Source organism: Ipomoea nil, unplaced genomic scaffold, assembly GCF_001879475.1.
Source record: "Ipomoea nil cultivar Tokyo-kokei standard unplaced genomic scaffold, Asagao_1.1 scaffold0188, whole genome shotgun sequence".
In the NCBI taxonomy this organism is placed as follows: Eukaryota; Viridiplantae; Streptophyta; class Magnoliopsida; order Solanales; family Convolvulaceae; genus Ipomoea; species Ipomoea nil.
The window spans coordinates 171,345-190,779 of NW_017616616.1; the positions used below are offsets into that span (position 1 = coordinate 171,345).

Genomic DNA, 19,435 nt, shown 5'->3' on the forward strand with positions numbered 1-19,435 from the left:
TTCCCTAAGATAATATGAACCAAACATAGGAATGTGAGCTTTGAAATATCACATTTCTTTGGTTATGTTATATAACCGAACCAAACACCCCCTTATATTGAGACTCGTATAAAAAATAACTTATCAGTATCTGTCACATTAAATAATAAAATTAAAAAAGTAAGATTCAGAATTCCATGTGCGAAGTCTAGAAGTCATCATGTACTCATGTACTCATGTAGCTCCTCTCTATGCCAAGGAGGATGCGACAGGACTGAGGAGTACGGGACATCATGGGACCATCGAAACTTAAAACTAGTGGACCAGATAGACACGCACGTATCTTCACGCTAAATCGCGTGTGCCCCACTCCAGTTTTACGATTCCTCTTTTCATCCGAATATAAGTCGGCGGCTGTGTCACGTATGACGTAACTACCGAACCTGCGATCCGTTACGCCTACGCGCGGGTTGTGCAGCTTTACGGTGTTGCCCTCATCTGCCTCGTGATTGATCGATCTGTCCATAATCAATAACTCAAAATTTTATCGACTTTTGAAAATTGGTATAACCTAACAAAAGCAAGGCTGATCGTAGTATCGTACCCAATTCATAGGTTTCTCATGTTCCCCCAATTACATTGCAAAATATGTAGGTTTTATTAAATTTTCTTTATTCCCAGCTGTCCTTTCAATGAAAATAACAAACTGATATTAACCATACAAGTTTTTCATAGGTTTTTTTAGTGTGGTAGGGAATATCCCGACCGACATTATTTTACCCCGGCTGGTCTGCCTTTGTCTTTTTCTTCTTGTCTTTGCAGGTAACAGGTCGGGCTTCTTGTGAAGAACTCGGTCGGGGTCCGACCGGGAGTTGCCCGAGCGGCAGTGTTGACCACCGAGCGGTAGCCCTTCGGCGAGAGAGCTGACAAAGGACACGTGGCGGTTCCTTGCGACGACAGACAGGGCACCCGAGAGGATGACACGTGGTGGCTATGTGGGGAGCATGCCGAACGACCGGATTTGTGTCTCCGGCGTAGCGGCTATAAATACCCACAGTAGCTACAGTGTGAGGGACTTTTGGACGATTGATAGGTTGTTGTTAGAGAATCCCGACCGCAGTCAGTCGGTACTCAGAGCAACCAAGTAGATTGTACTTAGGGCCTTCACCGTGATCAATCAAGATATTTACTTGCTTTATTTGGTCTCGTGTTTGTTTAATTATTGCTTACGTAGTAATTAGCAGTATCATAGTGAAATAAAAACTTTATAGAAGACGATGTAAGAATTAAAAGTGATTTAACGATGACAATTGAAAAAATCATAAGAATTGAATTTAAATTTTATTAAAAAAAAATCATTTGAATATTAATTTCATTATTTGGTTGATAGAAAAATAAATTGTTGAAAATAATTAGTATAAAGACTCAAAGGCTTTTACATAGTAAAGATATATGAGGGTAATATGTGTTGAACTTTTTTCCCAAAAAATAAAATGTCAAATGAGCGTAAGGAATTTATTTTAAATTCATTTTTTATTTGAATAAATTTTCACCAACCAAACAAGGTAAAATCTATTTTTCTTCAAATTTGAGAAAAATATTATGCCAATAAAATTTTTTTACGACATGTTTACTTTTTTTGCACAAAGAGTCAATAACGTATTCACTGAGGCTCAAACTCACAACCTCCCATATGGGAATTCAACCCGAGTGCCATCTGAGCATTAGGTGGTTGGCACAACATGTTTACTTAATACAAAACAAATATGCATATTGGATGGTATAGATGACGGATTATATCCATATGGTCTTATTATCATATTTCTTATAGTTGTTTCATATTTATTTACGGTGTATCAACAAATTAGTAAAAGATGCTTTTAGTGAGCAAATTGACTTATATGTTACGGAGTAATTGTTACATGTGTATTGCATAATTATACTTGAAAGAACTTACAATTATGCTATAAATTCATTTTGATACCTTAAATTGCAATGTGTATACTTATATTTACCTATATGTGTGTTTGTTTTAATCTTTTTTACATTTACCAATTTACCCAATAACTACTTTTACGGAATACTTTTAACATAATTAATTATGTTAACACATGCAACTTTCAATTTTTAACTTGAGAAAATGTCACTTTTGGTCCTTTAATTTGAATATTATATATGAATCACATTTAGTCATTGATTATTAAAATTTTCTAATTTGGAGCATGACTATGTAATAATTTGAATCACATTTAGCCATTTCGTCCAATTTCTCAGACAACTATTACCAAAGTGCTCCTTCCGGAAGGAGCATTGCATTTACTTCTTCCGGACTGAACACTGCATGCATTTGCTTCTTCTTGAATGAGCACTTTTGACAATAATTGACGAGCCGAAAAATTAGACGGCATGACCAAATGTTATACAAATTATATAGTCATGCAATTAATTAGAAAATTTTAATAATTAAAGACCAAATGTGATTAATATGTAATTAATAGTAAGGGACTAAATGTAAATTTTTATTCTTTAGAGCAAGTCCCTTCCTCTGAAAGAAGGAACTATCAACGTTGAAGGCCTTGAGCTTTAACTTTTAATTTTTCAGATCTCTTTTACTTTTTAACTTTCAATACTTGATAGGGATCATAGTATTTAATAATTGGCGTTACATTTTCTTTTGTCAACACATTTATTTTGGTTTTGAAGCGAATATCTGAATTTATTGACAACAATTAAATCATTGATCTTTGCAGTTTTTTTATTGTGCTTGAGATTCAAAAGTTTGTAGTTTGGAAATGTTTGATTACTCGTATAATTTGGTCTTGTACATTCCAAATAAGACACTATAACATTTAAAATTATAGATTTCAAACCACACAATAATGATGGGTTGGTTGTCTTTTCCGATGACCTATTGTGGATCATGGTTCAAATTGCATATCCTCTTACAATTTTTGTATAAACTAAACACTATAATTGAAGTTGCAGGTGATTATTATACTCCCACCAACCAAATAATGTATTGAATTCTTACTTATTATTTCTCTCTATAAGAATTACAAATCATTTTTCCTATAATTCTCTTATTGCAACCAAACATTTCGTAAGAGAATAACTCTAACAATTTGTTAATTTATCAAAAGAGTAATGCTATACATTATTCATAAACTTCTCATAGTGACAGAATTTTTTTGAATGTTACTGACTCTATTACAATGTAGTATCTGTTCATATACTTTCTCAACCTACTGAAACGAAACACAAAGAAAGAATCATATACTTTCTCAACCTACAACCTACTGAAACGAAACACAAAGAAAGAATCATATACTTTCTCAACCTACAACCTACTGAAACGAAACATATACTTTCTCAACCTACAACCTACTGAAACGAAACACAAAGAAAGAACCAATAACTGACTCTATTACAATGTAGTACGAAACACAAAGAAAGAATCATATACTTTACTTTCTCAACCTACTGAAACGAAACGAAACACAAAGAACTGACTCTATTACAATGTAGTATGAAACACAAAGAAAGAACCAGTATCCAGTATCTATTCATATACTTTCTCAACCTACTGAAACACAAGTATCTATTCATATACTTTCTCAACCTACTGAAACACAAAGTAAGAACCAATAACGCCTCCATTGAGGCTCGTACTCACAACCTTCTAAATGGAAGTCCAACCCGAGTATCATTAGACCACATAGTCTTGGTAGTAGTTAGTATTTAATTACAAGTAAATTCATTTTTAACTCGTGATGCATGATGTGGATTTCATATGTAAACACCTAATATATATATAAAGTTTATTATCAATTCAGGAGGAAAATTACAAAGGAAAAATAAAAAATAATATGATTTTAAAAAAATAAAAATCATGGGAGTAGCAGCAGGTACTATCCAGTATCCAGGTAGTGATGGCGTATTGTACAAACTATGCAGTCGTGGCAGCATATAATTTTCTCTCACCTAACGTCTAACCGTCCAACGATAAATGACCACGGAATAAATCGGCGGGGAAAAGTCGGTTACTACTTACTAATTCATCGCCATCGTATTACCTGATTCGCAAAACCAGTTCGTACCAACTTGCCTCTCTCTCTCTCTCTCTCTCTCTCTTCAATTCTCAAATCATATGAATCCAATTTGGCCGACAGATTAGAAGCACTATCAACCCGTGACCTCCAATTCTTCCAACTCTCAGTCATGGCGAATCCAATCATCAACAGTTCAACCCCGACCGACGGATCGGGCAAGAAGGTCCGAAAACCCTACACCATAACCAAGTCCAGAGAGAGCTGGACCGAAGAAGAACACGACAAGTTCCTCGAAGCTCTTCAACTGTACGTTAAGCCCCTCTGATTTCTCCCTCTCAATTTACATTCTCTAATCTCACTCCCTCTTTCTGCATCTAATATCAGACTGTTTATGTGTTCATATGCCTTATCTGATAATGCGAATGTCCGTTTGTGTTTGATTTTAGCAATTATATATATTGCTGTTTTATTAATTTGTCCTTTTTCGTTTTAGAATTTTCAAATTCTTCTCGATCTGTCGCTTTCATTTCAACTTTGTTTGATTTGAATTTAATTTGGGTTAACATAGTGATTTGGAAGGCTCGATTGGCTAGGGTTTTAGGTTATCCTTCTATAATTGTTTAATATTTAGCGTGGAGTCGAAGTGAGAGATGTTCTTTTGGATTAATGAATAGTTTTTTGATGCTTGAATAGGTGGGATTCTCATCATTTGGATTAAGAATCAGTTTTCTCTATGGTCATTGTCATATTCCATATATGTTTAGTTTTTGCATTGTGCCATGCATGATGGTTGATAATGAGTCAGATTACAGGATATCTGTCAAGTGAAGGACATATATATATATATATATATATATATATCAAGTTCCAGTGCGGGTAAGTGTCTCCCGTGCGGTTGTGCGGGTGATTAATGTGCGTGAAATTTGTGTTTAAGGTGCCTGAGTGTGTAATGCTTAATGTGCGTGAGTTTTGTACTTAAGGTGCGTGAGTCTTGTGCTTAATGTGAGTTGTTGTTAAAATTTAAGGTCTGTGTGTTTTTGTGCTTAAGGTGCGTGAGTTTTGTGCTTAAGATGCGTGACTTGCTTTAAGGTGCGTGAGTTTGTGTTCTGAATGTATTTTGTTTTTGTGTTTAATGTGCGTGTGTTGTGTACTTAAAAGTGCGTCAATGTAATGCTTAATGTGAGTCTACCCGCACAACCGCACGGGAAGCACTCCCGCATCCCTTCCCTATATATATATAGGGAAGGGATGCGGGAGTGCTTCCCGTGCAGTTGTGCGGTTAGATCTGAGCCGTTGATCAATGGCTCAAATCAATGAAATTTAAAAAAAAAAAAAAAAAAACGCGTGTCTGAAAGTAAGAAGGATAAGTTAAAAATGGCGCATCTTAAGTGATAGAAACACGCACCTTAAGTGTTAGATCTTAAGCATAACCCCACGCACATTAAGTACAAACCCACGCACATTAAGTGTTAGATCTTAAGCATAACTCCACACACATTAAGTACAAACCCACGCACATTAAGCACAACCTTAGGCACATTAAGTACAAAACCCACGCATTTTAAGTATTAACTCACAGACCTTAAGTTTCAACATGCTGACATTAAGCACAAAATTATGCACATTAAGTACAGAACTCACGCACATTAAGCACAACCTCACGCACATTAAGCACAAACACACGCACTTTAAGTATTAAACTCACACCTTAAGTTTCAACAACTATTGACATTAATCACTAACCTCACACACATTAAGCACAAACCCTACACACATTAAGCACAAACTCCACTCACATTAAGAACAAATCTCACACACCTTAAGCACAAAAGTCCACACTTTAAGTTTTAACAACTACTCACATTAAGCTCAACCTCACGCACATTAAGCTCAACCCCACGCACATTAAGCTCAACCCCACGCACAAGACTCACGCATCTTATATACAAAACTCATGCACATTAATCACAGAACCGCTCACCTTAATTTTGACCTAGATGCAAAAATTACAAAATTACCACCGCATTTTGTTTTAAAATTTTGGTAATCCTAATTTAAGCGAGATGAATGGCCCAGATTAAACTGCACAACCGCACCTGGGCACCCTAACCGCACCAGAACCTAATTCTATATATATATATATATATATATATATATATATATATATATATATATATATATATATATAGTTTAGGTTGTTTTTAACTTAATTTTGTCATTATTAATTATTTGTAAACATTTCTAAAAATTATGAACTAATTTGGGTGTTGCTAAAGGTGACATTCATTTTGACCATTTTCAAAATCTACCCGACGTCACACTTTTTTTTTTCTTTTTTTTTTTTTCTTTTTTTCAAAATTAGCCCTGAAATTTATCAAAATGGTCGAATCTTGAAGCCAATATTCTTAGGACCTACAAAAATGCTTCGACTAACTTCGAAGAAGGTAAGCATGTTTTTGGGGTCGGTTTCTCACCCAGAAGAAATCCAAAGTTTGACTGGCACATTGATCGTCTGAGAGGACGCCCAGTGGCAATAAATAACCCAAACTCTATGGGAGTCAAAGGTGCGTCCAACCGTTAGGTGCGAGAGTTAGTCAATGTCATCGGTGTGTGAGTAGCGCAATAGCTATGGGGTCACAATCCAGCCCAATGCAATAGGCGATCACTAGCTCAAAGGCTCTCAGGCAAACGCACCCCTAACTCGACTGAGCACTCTATAGCTAGGAAGAGGCTGGTGAGTGAAAGATTAGGGCCCCGAGCCAGCGGATCAAGGGTCACGATTGAAACCAAGATGAGAGAGCCCGTTGTGGGGAACTAGAGCTTGCCCGTAGAGAGACCATATATAAAAGTATTGATCGTACCCCAACCGTTAGTATCCCTCGAGCCATTAACATGTGCAACAAAATTCGAGTGACTATCCTGGAGGGATGTGCCAATAAGGCTAACAGGAGAATTGAGGAGCTAATTCGGTGGAAGGAGGATGGTGATCTCAAAAGTCACGATCACCGCTCCTTTCAAGACAAAGATCATGAACGAACCACTCTTGCCAACTTCAAAGCACCTAGCATACAATTCTTCAACGGGATTTCGGACTGCAAAGAGTACATCATGTCCTACCAACCCGCCATGATGCTAATGGGGGCTAATAAATATGCAATCATGTGCAGAGTACTCTTTTCAACGATCAATTGAACAACAATTCATGGGCTTAATCAAGGGTTGATCGACTATTTCTATGATCTCAAGGTTAAATTACTGCACATTTCATACGATAAACAAAAGTTATGAAACATTTCTCTTTTAGCTACTGCCAAGCAAAAGGCTAACAAAACTCTTATCAATTTCTTAATTCGTTGACGGGTGGAAGCAATAGAGGTAGACATGATGGACGACAATTCACCATCTTCATCTTCATCGAATCCTTAAGAATTAGGGACTTGTACAAAAGTCCCAAGATAAAAGGTCATGAAAGCTGACTAGTACGCTGAGTCTAAAGAAGTGAACCAGACCAAAGGAAAGGAAGATGGGGTATTCAACGAGACCATGGATAGAATAATAAGCTCCCAAAACAAATAAAAAGGTGTTGGAAAAACCTACAGAATATCACTTGGAGATGGATGAGATGGCCATGGGATTTACAGTTGTTGATCCCAAGCGAGCATCCTAGATTACTTCCACCGATATATTTGCCGCCACTAAATGCACAATCAAGCAAAGTGTTGGCTTACATCAATGAGTGCAACAACTAGATAGAGGAAAAAGAAGACAAAGTTTTTTTTTTTTTTTTTTTTTTTTTTTTTTTTTTTTTGGAGCATGTAATGATTTGAACAACGGTGAGAGCCTGTAGGGTCAAGGTTGAGAGCAAAACTCGAGAATAATTGTAAGCGTGCAAAAAATGAAGGTTGGACCGGTAAAATGTAACAACTAGTTATTCTATCTTATCTATTATACAAGTGGAAGCAATAAAAAAAAAACTTATTACTAAAGGGAGTTGGGTAGTGACACATGGTGAAATTGGGTAAGCATGGTTGATTGAGACATGCTAACTATTTATTTTTTGGGAACACTACATAAGGGTGCCCTTACCCCCTTCGAACATCATTGCCCATCGGTCTCTACTTCACCCTCCCAACTTGTAGTCCAGTGGTCTTTACTCTACCCTTCCAATCAAAAGATATGTATTTATTGGGCGTTGACCGGGTTGACTGAGTTCAATCCATGTTCGATTCGAATGTCGTTGTAACTTACCACGAATGGATGTGGTTAAATGATTAATGTTCATATACTCATCACTAATCGATTTTAAGTAAGATATGACAGCTAGATAGTTAAATAACTCTGTAATACAACATGTTTGACTTACCACAATCACAAAATGAGTGCTGAAATTTGATTATCTGGACTCGGTCATGTAAAACTATTGATTTGAAAATTATTATTGGTAGTCACTAGTCAAGGTCAAAACTATAAATGTAGTGTAAATGTGTAACCGTCGTGCACTATAGAATTCTAAATTAAATTGAAAATGAAATCACAAAGCAAAAGTTGGAATGAATTGGATGTATTAGGTGCCCCAACCTCTATCACTAGGTCACCCAAGTAATAGGAGACGTCTGGTTTTCTCATGCCCCATTTTTGCCTTGGGACATGGCAACTAAATCCAACAGCTAGGCCTAAATCTTTAAATTGATTGTCCACGCAGCACGTTGAGTGGATGTACTTACGACACGTGTCGGATATCCACACCCCTACACAAAGAGATGGGCCCGGATTTTACACCACATGCGGAGGCCTCGAATCTGGGCTTCATATCACCATTCAACTTGCCGCTCTCTCTTTCTCTCTCTCTCTCTCTCCCTCTCCATCATACGTCCCATGACCTCCGCCTCTTCCAACTCTCAGTCTATGGCGAACCCGAGCAACAGTTCAACCCCGACCGACGGGTCGGGCAAGAAGGTTCGAAAACCCTACACCATAACCAAGTCCAGAGAGAGCTGGACTGAGGAAGAACACGACAAGTTCCTCGAAGCTCTTCAACTGTTAAGCCCCGCTCTTCCTTCATCCGCAATTTACATTTTCTGGCCTTACTCTCTCTCTTCCTGTGATGCTGCTGTATATGATGTGTAGTGTTTGTTGTGTGTGTGTCCGTATGCGAATGCCCCTTTTGTGTTTGACTGTAGCAATTGGAGTGGTTTCTCAAGTCTAGATAAATTATCAGTGTATTTTTGTGTATGGTTGTTAAAATAAAATAGCTACTTTATTTGTTCTTTTTTCGTTTTCAAATTTTTAAATTTTGTGTGTCTTTTTCATTTCAATTTCGATAGATATGAATTTGGGTTAGTAAAGCTGATTTTGCGGGCTCATTTCGCTAGAATTTTTTAGGTTTTTCCCCCCTGTAATTTTTTATTCGTTGGATGTGAATTAGGGTTAATAAAGCCTGATTTTTCGGGCTCAATTGGCTAGGAATTTAGTTTTTTTTTTCCCCTGTAAATTTTGAATGTTTAGTTTGGAGTCAAGGTGATATGTGTGCTCTTTGAGTTAAGGAACAGTTTTCTGAAGCTTTTTTTTTTCTCCTCTCTCTCTCTCTGGTTTTCAGGTTTGATCGAGACTGGAAGAAAATTGAAGATTTTGTTGGTTCAAAGACAGTGATTCAGGTAAACTACCATTTAATCTCTTTAAGCTGTTTCTGAATTTTTTCTTTTCTTCCTTCAATACATTTTGTCTGTTGAGTCACAATTTGGTTGGTTTCCAAATGAACTGCGTACCTCCCTGTCCTCTTTAAAAGCATCCATTAAATGATAAAATGATAGAATACAATTATGTATACTTAATTTTCAGTTGATATATGTGGTGTTTGCTAATTGTTGATTTCACCTATAGATTCGCAGTCATGCCCAGAAGTACTTTTTGAAGGTCCAAAAGAATGGTACAATAGCACATGTGCCACCACCTCGCCCGAAGCGTAAAGCGTCTCATCCTTATCCCCAAAAGGCACCAAAAAATGGTTTGTCCTTAATTTACTACGGTCACTTTGATTTCATGCCTGCATTTCATTAATTCCTTACATAATTTCCTTCTGTTTGTGAACACTCTGGGCAGTTTTAGTGCCACTACCGGGGTCTATGGCTTATCCTTCGTCAGTGAACCCTCTTGCACCCGGGTATCCTTCATGGGATGAGACTTCCATGCTTATAAATGCTTCAACCAGTGGAATCATGCCACCAGAAGATGAATTCAATGTTCACGGAGTTGAAGGTATCCTTAGGGCTTTGGATGTATTGTTTTTCTAAGTTTACACGTTTATACTCTATTCCTCATATGAAAGGATTTTCCTACACATTATGATGTATATAAAATTACTGATTCAGCTGATGTTGGATCAAAGGGAGCTGCAAGGATTTGCAACAGCGATGTTGGTGAAATTGGAAATTCCTCATTGCCAAACCAGAGCAAGCTAGGCTCAGTACTTCATGGTAATTTCTTTATGAACATTCTTTAGTAGCAATTACATTTGTGAATTTCTGTTAAAAATCATCCTCAACATGTTTTGCTACCAAGTACAAACTAACTGATTGTTAGTTAGCTCGTGTTTTGTTGTCTTCATTAATCTTCTTGTGGTCTGTTACATATGCTGAACTGGGGCACATATATTTCAGTTCTTGATTCTGTTATGTCAATACACATTAGTATTTGTTTATTTGCTCCTCTTGCTATATGTTGCTACAGGAAAAATGCTTGTCAATTCCTAGAGCCTCTTTTTTGAAAATGTTGGTGCAATCATTATAGAGAATTAGAGATAGTTAGTGATGAATGATGATAGAAGATGCGTCTGACTAGAAAAGAATTGTTGATCATTTTAATTTTTTTTTGATATTTTTTTTATTCCTTTTTTCTTTTCCCCACATTTTTGGGTTGGAGGGAAAGGAACGCTAATAAAGGCATCTGTTGATGTATCTACATGTATTTTTGTATTCAGGGTTGCCAGATTTTGCTGAAGTATATGGCTTTATTGGAAGTGTCTTTGATCCTGACACTAGTTGCCATGAGCTGAAGCTCAAGGAGATGGATCCTATTAATCTTGAAACAGTAAGTGTTGGAACTGATGAAACTTCTAGAGTTCTAGTTATTTGTTTAATGATTATGCTTATTATGTAACTGGTGGCTGGAAATGTGTGCATATATCATGCGAAATAAGCTAGATATTCATTCTTTAGGTACATTTATTATATTAAAGATCAGTGACAACTAAAAGAGTTTACAGCATATATGACCTGTATCATTCAAAGTCCATCACTCAGTTCCCTGTTTAAACTTCTGAACATGGGATCATCGAACGTGTGGAAATGACTTTAACATGGGAAGAGGATTCATCTGATTTAGGAAGGTAGGATTCTGAAGATATAAGTAGCAATATGATTTCAATGAGAAATGAAATGAGTTAGTCAGTTTACTTTGGGATAAACAGCTGATGGCCAAGGCCGTTGTGTATTCAATTGGGTTACTAAACATGCCTATTATTGTTCTTAGAACCAGTTGACTGTAACTAGATTACCATAGTAAGGAAATTGCAACCATGCTTTAAACTAGCGTTCCTTGTATATATTGCTTATTCGAGGTTAAAGTATATGATGTGTTCTTTGGTTAGTATTTCTGTGAAATGTGAGTAGCTTTTGGCAACAGAAATGAATTGCTTTAAATAAGAGGAGACAGCCTTCCAGAACAAATACTTGGTAGTAACTACATATTTTATTGATTTGTCTGACACACTTAATATTTCTGGTGAAGTGTACGAGGGATCTAGGATACTATAGAAAGTAGTAGCATAAAATTTGTATTCTAGTGGTATATGTCTAAGCAGTTTGAGATCTGAATGCACGTTGCAAGTATTCTGCTTTACTGTCAAGTGGAAGTGTTCATTTTTGATATTGCATTACTTCTTTTACACTTGTTCTAAGTATCTGTTATCTATCATAAGGCTGCTTGATTAGTTTGAACTTTGAGAACTATTGGAAAAAGAAATGAATCACGGAAGTCTTGCACTAACTATATTTATTTGGACATGTAGGTATTGCTGTTGATGAGGAATCTAAGTATCAACTTGTCTAGCCCCGACTTTGAGCCCATTGTAAGTCTACTTTTTTCCTGATTATTCGTTACACTGATATTTTGCTCTTATTTTCTGCCGCTTAATATCTTGTTGATAGTCTCTGAATTTTCCTCAATATCCACTACACCAGATAACTTCTTGTACTAGATTTAAAATAGTAGGGACAATACTTTTATTCGTGGCCCTCTTTTCCAGCTAGCCTAAGGCCCAAAAGTAGTCTGATATATCTGTTTTCCCACCCCCACCTTCAACAGTTAAATCATGTGTTTGTACTTCTTTTCTTGACTGTAAAGCATTTAATGTATTTTTGCAGAGAAAAATGTTATCATCATATGATGGCAGTACAAGGACTGCAGGGGTCACTACCGGCAGTGCCAACCTAAACGATGTATTATGCTAAACTACATCACTGTAGTTATATATATACTTTGGTAAGTTCTTCTCACCCAATAGTTAAACTTTCCATAAATGTGCCTCGTGAACCATGGACAAATGTTAAAACTTCATTCACTTTCTTCAACAGTAATTTATATGGGAATTCTGTGACCACATTCTCAAACATGGAAAGCTCTAATCTTTATGGGTACGTTCCCAAATAGGACAACAGGCCGCCAGTGTCCTAGAGGTGTTCCCAAGTCACCGCTTTGCAAACCATTTTAAGCCGACGAGTTCTAGAGTGGGAGCTCAATGTAACCCAGAAATGCTTCGGCTTCTCGTGGATGATGAACCGTATTGTGTTTTAGGCTGCGTTCGCAGCTGTGTTTGTCCTTGGATGTATATCCATCCACCTTCAATTTTGTGCAGCACACCCTCATTTGAGGGTGTTAGAAATATTTTGCTTTTTTAACCCAAGCCAATGCAGAGCTTTGGAGAGGATTGAATTCTGCTCTGATGTTGAGAATTGTGTATTGCCTGCCCTTTGTAGAGTATGGTTTCAGAATATACAGTCTGCAACCCCCCTGTCCAGTTACTAAGGTTGCTGGTGACAATATGCTTTGTTTCTTATAATTACTGTGTAGATAGAGAGTGAAAGAGAGATAGAGGAGACTCGACAAATGATAAAGAACAGGTCGTGCCCTGAACATATATCTCTTCTATAGGAACTGCTTTAGAACCCTTCTTCTCCTACTTGTTCTTGTTTCTCAACCAAACATGAGATTGTTAGTCATGTACTCTTATTCTTATTATTAAATTTTCAGTCCATACTTATCCGTAAAAATTCAAGGTTCTTTAATTTTTTCCTGGGAAAATGGCACTTTTTCCCCCTATGTTATATACTTATAGCACTTTTCCCCCCTCAATTATTTAAGTGGCTCTTTTTCTCCCTGAAATGTTAAATGGACATATTTATCCTTAAAATAAATATTTCATTTATTTTTATTCTACAATAAATTATTACTATAATTTGGTTCAAACCAGGTACTATAGTAACCAAACCAAAATATTCCAATTACAATTTATAATCAAAACGCGATATTTAGAGTTTATTAAAATCACGAACTGGAATGGGCGGTTCATGTTCCAAACTGAAAAAATAAAATACATTTATTGTTGAATTTAAACTATTTTAAAATAAAAAATAAAATTTTAAAATAAAGACGGTTCAAAATCGCGAACGGGATCCGGAACCGTCGGTTCATGATCCAGTTTTTTTTTTTTTATTCTTAAATTTAATAAATTGAAATCCAAATATTGGGTTCTAGATCTGAATCATAACTGAAAACTTTTAATTCGATTGCTATAGTGTCTGGTTCAGTTCGAACTGAACCGTGGTAATCGCTACATATACGCAATAATTTGTTGGAGAAGTAAATAAATAAAATGTTTACTTTAAGGGTAGAAATGTCAATTTAATATATTAGGGGAGAAAACTACCACTTTTAAAATAATTGAGGGGGCTAATGTACTTACATAAATAATTGAGGAGAAAAAAGTGCTATAAGTATATAACATAGGGGGAAAAAGTGCCATTTTCCCTTTTTTCCTTCTTGTACATTTAATGGGTGACGGGTACATGAGATTGAAAGTCAACTCTAGTACATAAAGGAGTTATTGTCTTGGTTGTTGAATGCAGAATACGTAGTATTATTTTCTTTTCTTTTCACATTTTATCTCTAAGAGGACGTCAATATAAATATTTTTGGGATTTTTGGGTGAGGAGTTCGAGGAGAGTGAAATTAGAAAGGAGATGGACTTATCTCACAAATTCTTGATGTAGACAATTTCTTTGAGATTCACATGCCAAAAATATTTTATACTTGGTTATCACATCGTGGAGTAAAATCCGAGTAGAATTTGAAAGTACATGTAATAAAATTTATCTTTGAGAGGATGGCTTTTTTGAGTGTTTATCGGGTGTATTGAGGATGGTTGTCAATTAGTGATTATTATTTTTGTTTTTGTTCTTTAAAAAAAAAAAAAAAAAAAGGGATAAGGGTCAAATAGACCCTCCAACTACATAGCAAAGTGCAATTAGCCCCTCCAACTAAAAAAACATTCAATTAAACCCTTCAACTTATTAAAAGTGTGCATTTATCATTTTTAACAAGTTACCAAAAGGTTACCAATTAATTTTGCTTGCTTGGCATTGACATTTCATTTAAATATTTTTAAAAACTTTAAAAAAAAAAAAAGTCACCGGCGACGGATAAGCCTCGACGCCGTCAGATTCATTTGAACAGAGAAAATGGCTTCTCTTCTCCGTTAGCTCTCCGTCCAAATATACCCTTCTTCTTCTTCATGTTCTTCCTCATCGTCTTCTTGTTTCTTGTCACCAACAACGCAAGTGTATATTTGGACGGTAATTCGTGGGAGGAGCAGGCTTTTGCGGAGGATGCGGCGGGGGCGCTGGGGGTTGTGTCTGGCCGCCGCGATCTTACACGTGCAGCTTCTTCCGGCGAGAGTTCTGGTCGGCGCAAGCCCTCGGAGGTCACATGAACGTGCACAGGAGAGGTGTTCCCAACGCTAATAATCCCACCTTAATACCTAAGTACACTCCTCCTGCCGCCGCCCGTTATCCTTCTGTACAACCACAACTCGGATTCAGATCACTGGATTAGGGTTTCCAATATTGCCCCAGAACAATATAAGAACGAGGGCTCGGTGGCTAGTAGACGACGTTTTTGTTTAACCCCGGATGTGAATAATGGGGAGAAGAAGGAGTTGAAAGTGTTGTAGATTTAAGGAAGAGTGCCGCCATTGATGATGAAGCAGAAAACAACCTGAAAATCGTGGATTCCTCTAGTTGTAGGGATCATAAAACGAGGACGATGTTGTTGACGACAAGAAGGGCGACAGACGAGGATGTTTCAAGCTGCAGCAAGAGAAGGAAAATAGATGCGAATAATCCAACGTTTGGTTTGTTCCCAGAACTGGGTTCTAGTATCCTCGCCAATCCCATAGAAGAATTGGATCTAGAGCTAAGGCTGGGTAATGATCCTCCTATGGTGAAATAAGGAACCAAAATGGATGGTTTATTGGAACGCTTAATTTCCTGTCTCATTACTCACCTCATCATCAATTCATCAGTATGTTTTCTACTTTTCTTCCTCTTTTTCTTTCTGCTTTGTTGATCAGAAGGCTGAAAAGCTTGTAGGTTTGGAAATTTGCAGAGTGTAAGAATTCAAGAAGCAAGAAGACGATGAGGAAGAACATGAAGAAGGAGGGTATATTTGGACGGAGAGCTAACGGAGAAGAGAAGCCAGTTTCTCAGTTCAAATTAATCCGACGGCATCATGGTTTATCCTTCACCGGTGACTTTTTTTTTTTTTTTTTTATAGTTTTCAGAAAACTATATATATATATATATATATATATATATATATATATATTTAAATGTAGATATATTTAAATGAAATGTCACATAGATGCCAAGCAAGTAAAATTAATTGGTAACCTTTTGGTAACTTGTTAAAAATGATAAATGCACACTTTTAATAAGTTGAAGGGTTTAATTGAATGTTTTTTTAGTTGAAGCGGCTAATTGCACTTTGCTATATAGTTGGAGGGTCTATTTGACCCTTATCCCAAAAAAAAAAAAAATTCCAGCTGTTGAACTGCTGGGATTATTCTACTTTTCTAACCTTTTTATATTATTTATTTATTACTCCGTATTTATGTACACACTTTAATAACCCTTATTATTACGGAATATATCATATTTAGTGTCTGTATATATATAGGGTCAAGTTCTCATATGGTCACTCACCATTAGGTACACATAAATGTATCGCAAATTATTTAGAAATGCACCATTAAGCGTGGTGTGGTGTGGTATGTTTTATTGTGGTGCATTTTTACATATCTAATGGTGAATACACACCGATCGCACGGAAAACACTGTCCGAACCACTATATATATATATATATATATATATATATATATATATATATATATATATATAATTTCGATTAATCAATAATTTCGAACCGAATTAATTGTTAACTGAAATTTAACTAAACATCTAACCATTTACTGAGTTGAAGTATTTCAGTTAAAAAATGGTTAATCAAAATTCTTTGGTTCGGTTAGTTAAGCGAATTTTTATCAAAGTTTGCACACTTCTAGTGATATATTTATCTACTATTTTATCGGATTGGGGCGTGGAGTTCTAGGAGCAAGAGAATTTTTTTTTTTTTGTTTTTTATAGGCAAAATAGTAAGGAATAGACTAAAAGTGACCTACTCCAATAGTTTATTTTTATACCAACTTAAATCCCAAACCTTTAATAATTTGAGCAAAGAGTTTTGATCAAGCTCATATTCTTATTTAGTCATTTCAATTCGATTTGGAACAAAATGGTATAAGCCCTGAATGGGCCAGAAAACAAAATGGTATAAGCCCAATGGATTCGGAAATGATTTCAAAGCCCAGAAACGGCTGCACACTATTTATTCTCACTTCACTAATTGACCTAGTTTTCACCCTCTTCCCCAAAACCCTAGCCATTGTCTTCCTCACTCTCCCCCTCCCAGTGTGCCGTCGCAATGGCCACCGCCGCCGCACGCCCTCTCGTTTCCGTTCAAGCCCTAGAAAATGACATGGCCACCGACGGAGCAAGCGTCGCCAACTCCGTCGCTCTACCCGGCGTCATGAAGGCTCCGATTCGACCCGACGTCGTAACCTTCGTTCACTCCAACATTTCCAGGAACTCCCGTCAGCCGTACGCGGTGTCGAAGCGCGCTGGCCACCAGACCTCCGCCGAGTCCTGGGGAACTGGCCGTGCTGTGTCCCGTATCCCCCGTGTGCCAGGCGGCGGTACTCACCGTGCCGGCCAGGGAGCGTTCGGAAACATGTGTCGTGGTGGAAGGATGTTCGCTCCCACCAAGATCTGGCGCCGCTGGCACCGGAAGATCCCGGTCAATCAGAAGCGCTACGCCGTCGCCTCCGCCATCGCCGCCACCGCTGTTCCTTCCTTGGTCCTTGCTCGCGGCCACCGAATTGAATCCGTCCCTGAAATCCCCCTCGTGGTCTCCGATTCCGCGGAGGGAATTGAGAAGACATCCAACGCCATCAAGGCTCTCAAGCAAATCGGAGCCTTCCCTGATGCCGAGAAAGCTAAGGACAGCCAAGCCATTCGCGCCGGCAAAGGTAAGATGCGTAACCGCCGCTACATTTCCCGCAAGGGACCTCTGATTGTTTATGGAACCGAGGGCGCTAAGCTAGTGAAAGCCTTCCGGAACATTCCGGGTATTGACATTTGCCACGTGGACCGCCTGAACCTCCTGAAGCTTGCTCCGGGAGGCCATCTCGGACGCTTCGTTATCTGGACAAAATCTGCATTCGACAAACTTGACGAAATTTATGGCTCTTTTGACAAGCCTTCGGAGAAGAAGAAGGGTTACGTCTTGCCAAGGCCTAAGATGGTTAATGCTGATCTTGCTAGGATCATCAACTCTGATGAGGTGCAGTCTGTAGTGAGACCTATTAAGAAGGAAGTGAAGAGAGCTACTCTCAAGAAGAATCCATTGAAGAACCTGAATGTGCATCTCAAGCTTAACCCTTATGCCAAGACTGCCCGGAGAATGGCCCTTTTGGCCGAGGCTCAGCGTGTTAAGGCCAAGTCAGAGAAGCTTGCTCAGAAGAGACTACAAATCACAAAGGTATGAGCTTTAACTTATTTTAAATTGAACCAGTTTACAAGTAGTTGAATTTATCCCATTTTAATGCTTTACTCAATATTGTTATGTGCAATATCTAAGTCAATGTCCCCTTATTTTGACCATATTGATTGATCTTGGAATATAGTGGTATACATGTCTTTATATAGAATTGTCTTAGTAGTTAGTATGCTTTTGCTTGGTTTGGCAGTTTATAGCTATTGTTTCTTGAAATATGTGGTTCCATGTCCTTAGTCTGGGGTTCCTAAACATCCTTTCTTGTGTTGTCTAGTGATTTAAATGTTGTAGTTCTGTTCTCTGATTAATCCAACATTCATTGTGCTTGTCTACAGCTTAATCTCTATATATATATTTAGCAGTATATATGTATGTTGAGAAGTGGTTTTTCGATTGTTTGTGAATCGTGATGTATAACATGTTATTCTTTTTGTGTTGCTCCTCTATTTCTTTAGCTTTGTTTTCCATGGTTATGCCTATGCAATCTACTAGTGCATGATGTTTAAATGATGGGAATTTGACTTGAATTTCTTGTATTTTAGGAGGAGGCATCTGCAATCAGGGCTGCTGGGAAGTCCTGGTACAAGACAATGATCTCCGACAGTGACTACACAGAGTTTGAGAACTTCACAAAGTGGTTGGGAGTGTCTCAGTGATTCCATGTTTCTAAGAGAACTTTACTTTCTAGTGCTGTTTAGTGTTGTTTATGCAATTTTGTGATGAGACATTAAAGAAACAAAGCGGAAATGGGGAATTCTGGAAGGGAATTGCTTTGCATTCTTGCCAAGTTCCCCGCTTCATTATCAAACAGATTTGGCATTTAGAATTTTGTTGTGAATTTGATAAACTTATAATTTTGTTTGTTTGTTTTCTTTCTTCCTCTTCCAAGTTTTCTTAGCATCATTCAACACCTGGATTTGGTATATGCCTTTTTGTTACTGTTTTATGGTTTAAAAGAAGAATTTGGATATAATGAAATTAATATGAACAATGTTTGAGGAAATCCTAATCAAGTAAGTTGGACAGGTTGTTGATTCTTAACGAGAGTGGTTTATTGATTTTTAGTTTGAGTCTCCATATAAACAATTTAGGCTATTTTACTTAAAAAAATTAATTTACTAAGAAAGTTTGTAATGTATGTTCAATGATGTTACAGAGCAAATGTATTTTCGAAAATTTTGGT

The 19,435-nt window shown here is 37.1% G+C and overlaps 2 protein-coding genes and 1 long non-coding RNA gene across 4 annotated transcripts; 2 read left to right on the plus strand and 1 right to left on the minus strand.

Moving 5' to 3' along the window:
- Window positions 1–210: 210 nt before the first annotated feature.
- LOC109179914 lies at window positions 211–18,633 on the minus strand. The gene is made up of 3 exons (XR_002054010.1): window positions 18,506–18,633; window positions 5,430–5,433; window positions 211–221 (listed from the first exon to the last, which is right to left on the minus strand). It is a non-coding gene; the product is annotated as an uncharacterized LOC109179914 (long non-coding RNA).
- Window positions 4,017–13,362, plus strand: LOC109179893 (protein REVEILLE 8). 2 transcript variants are annotated; one of them, XM_019329380.1, is made up of 9 exons: window positions 4,017–4,334; window positions 9,625–9,682; window positions 9,909–10,032; window positions 10,128–10,283; window positions 10,397–10,501; window positions 11,005–11,114; window positions 12,094–12,153; window positions 12,449–12,566; window positions 12,659–13,362. In XM_019329380.1, the coding sequence occupies exons 1-8, from the start codon at window positions 4,198–4,200 to the stop codon at window positions 12,533–12,535; spliced, it is 837 nt and encodes a 278-aa protein (XP_019184925.1). In that variant the 5' UTR covers window positions 4,017–4,197; the 3' UTR covers window positions 12,536–12,566; window positions 12,659–13,362. The 2 variants fall into 2 exon arrangements, with proteins under 2 accessions (XP_019184925.1, XP_019184918.1); XM_019329373.1 differs by lacking the exon at window positions 4,017–4,334 and adding an exon at window positions 8,835–9,067.
- Window positions 17,040–19,127, plus strand: LOC109179883 (60S ribosomal protein L4-1-like). Its single transcript, XM_019329360.1, has 2 exons — window positions 17,040–18,237; window positions 18,795–19,127. Exons 1-2 carry the CDS (start codon window positions 17,122–17,124, stop codon window positions 18,906–18,908), a joined length of 1,230 nt encoding a protein of 409 aa, XP_019184905.1. The 5' UTR covers window positions 17,040–17,121; the 3' UTR covers window positions 18,909–19,127.
- Window positions 19,128–19,435: the final 308 nt, after the last annotated feature.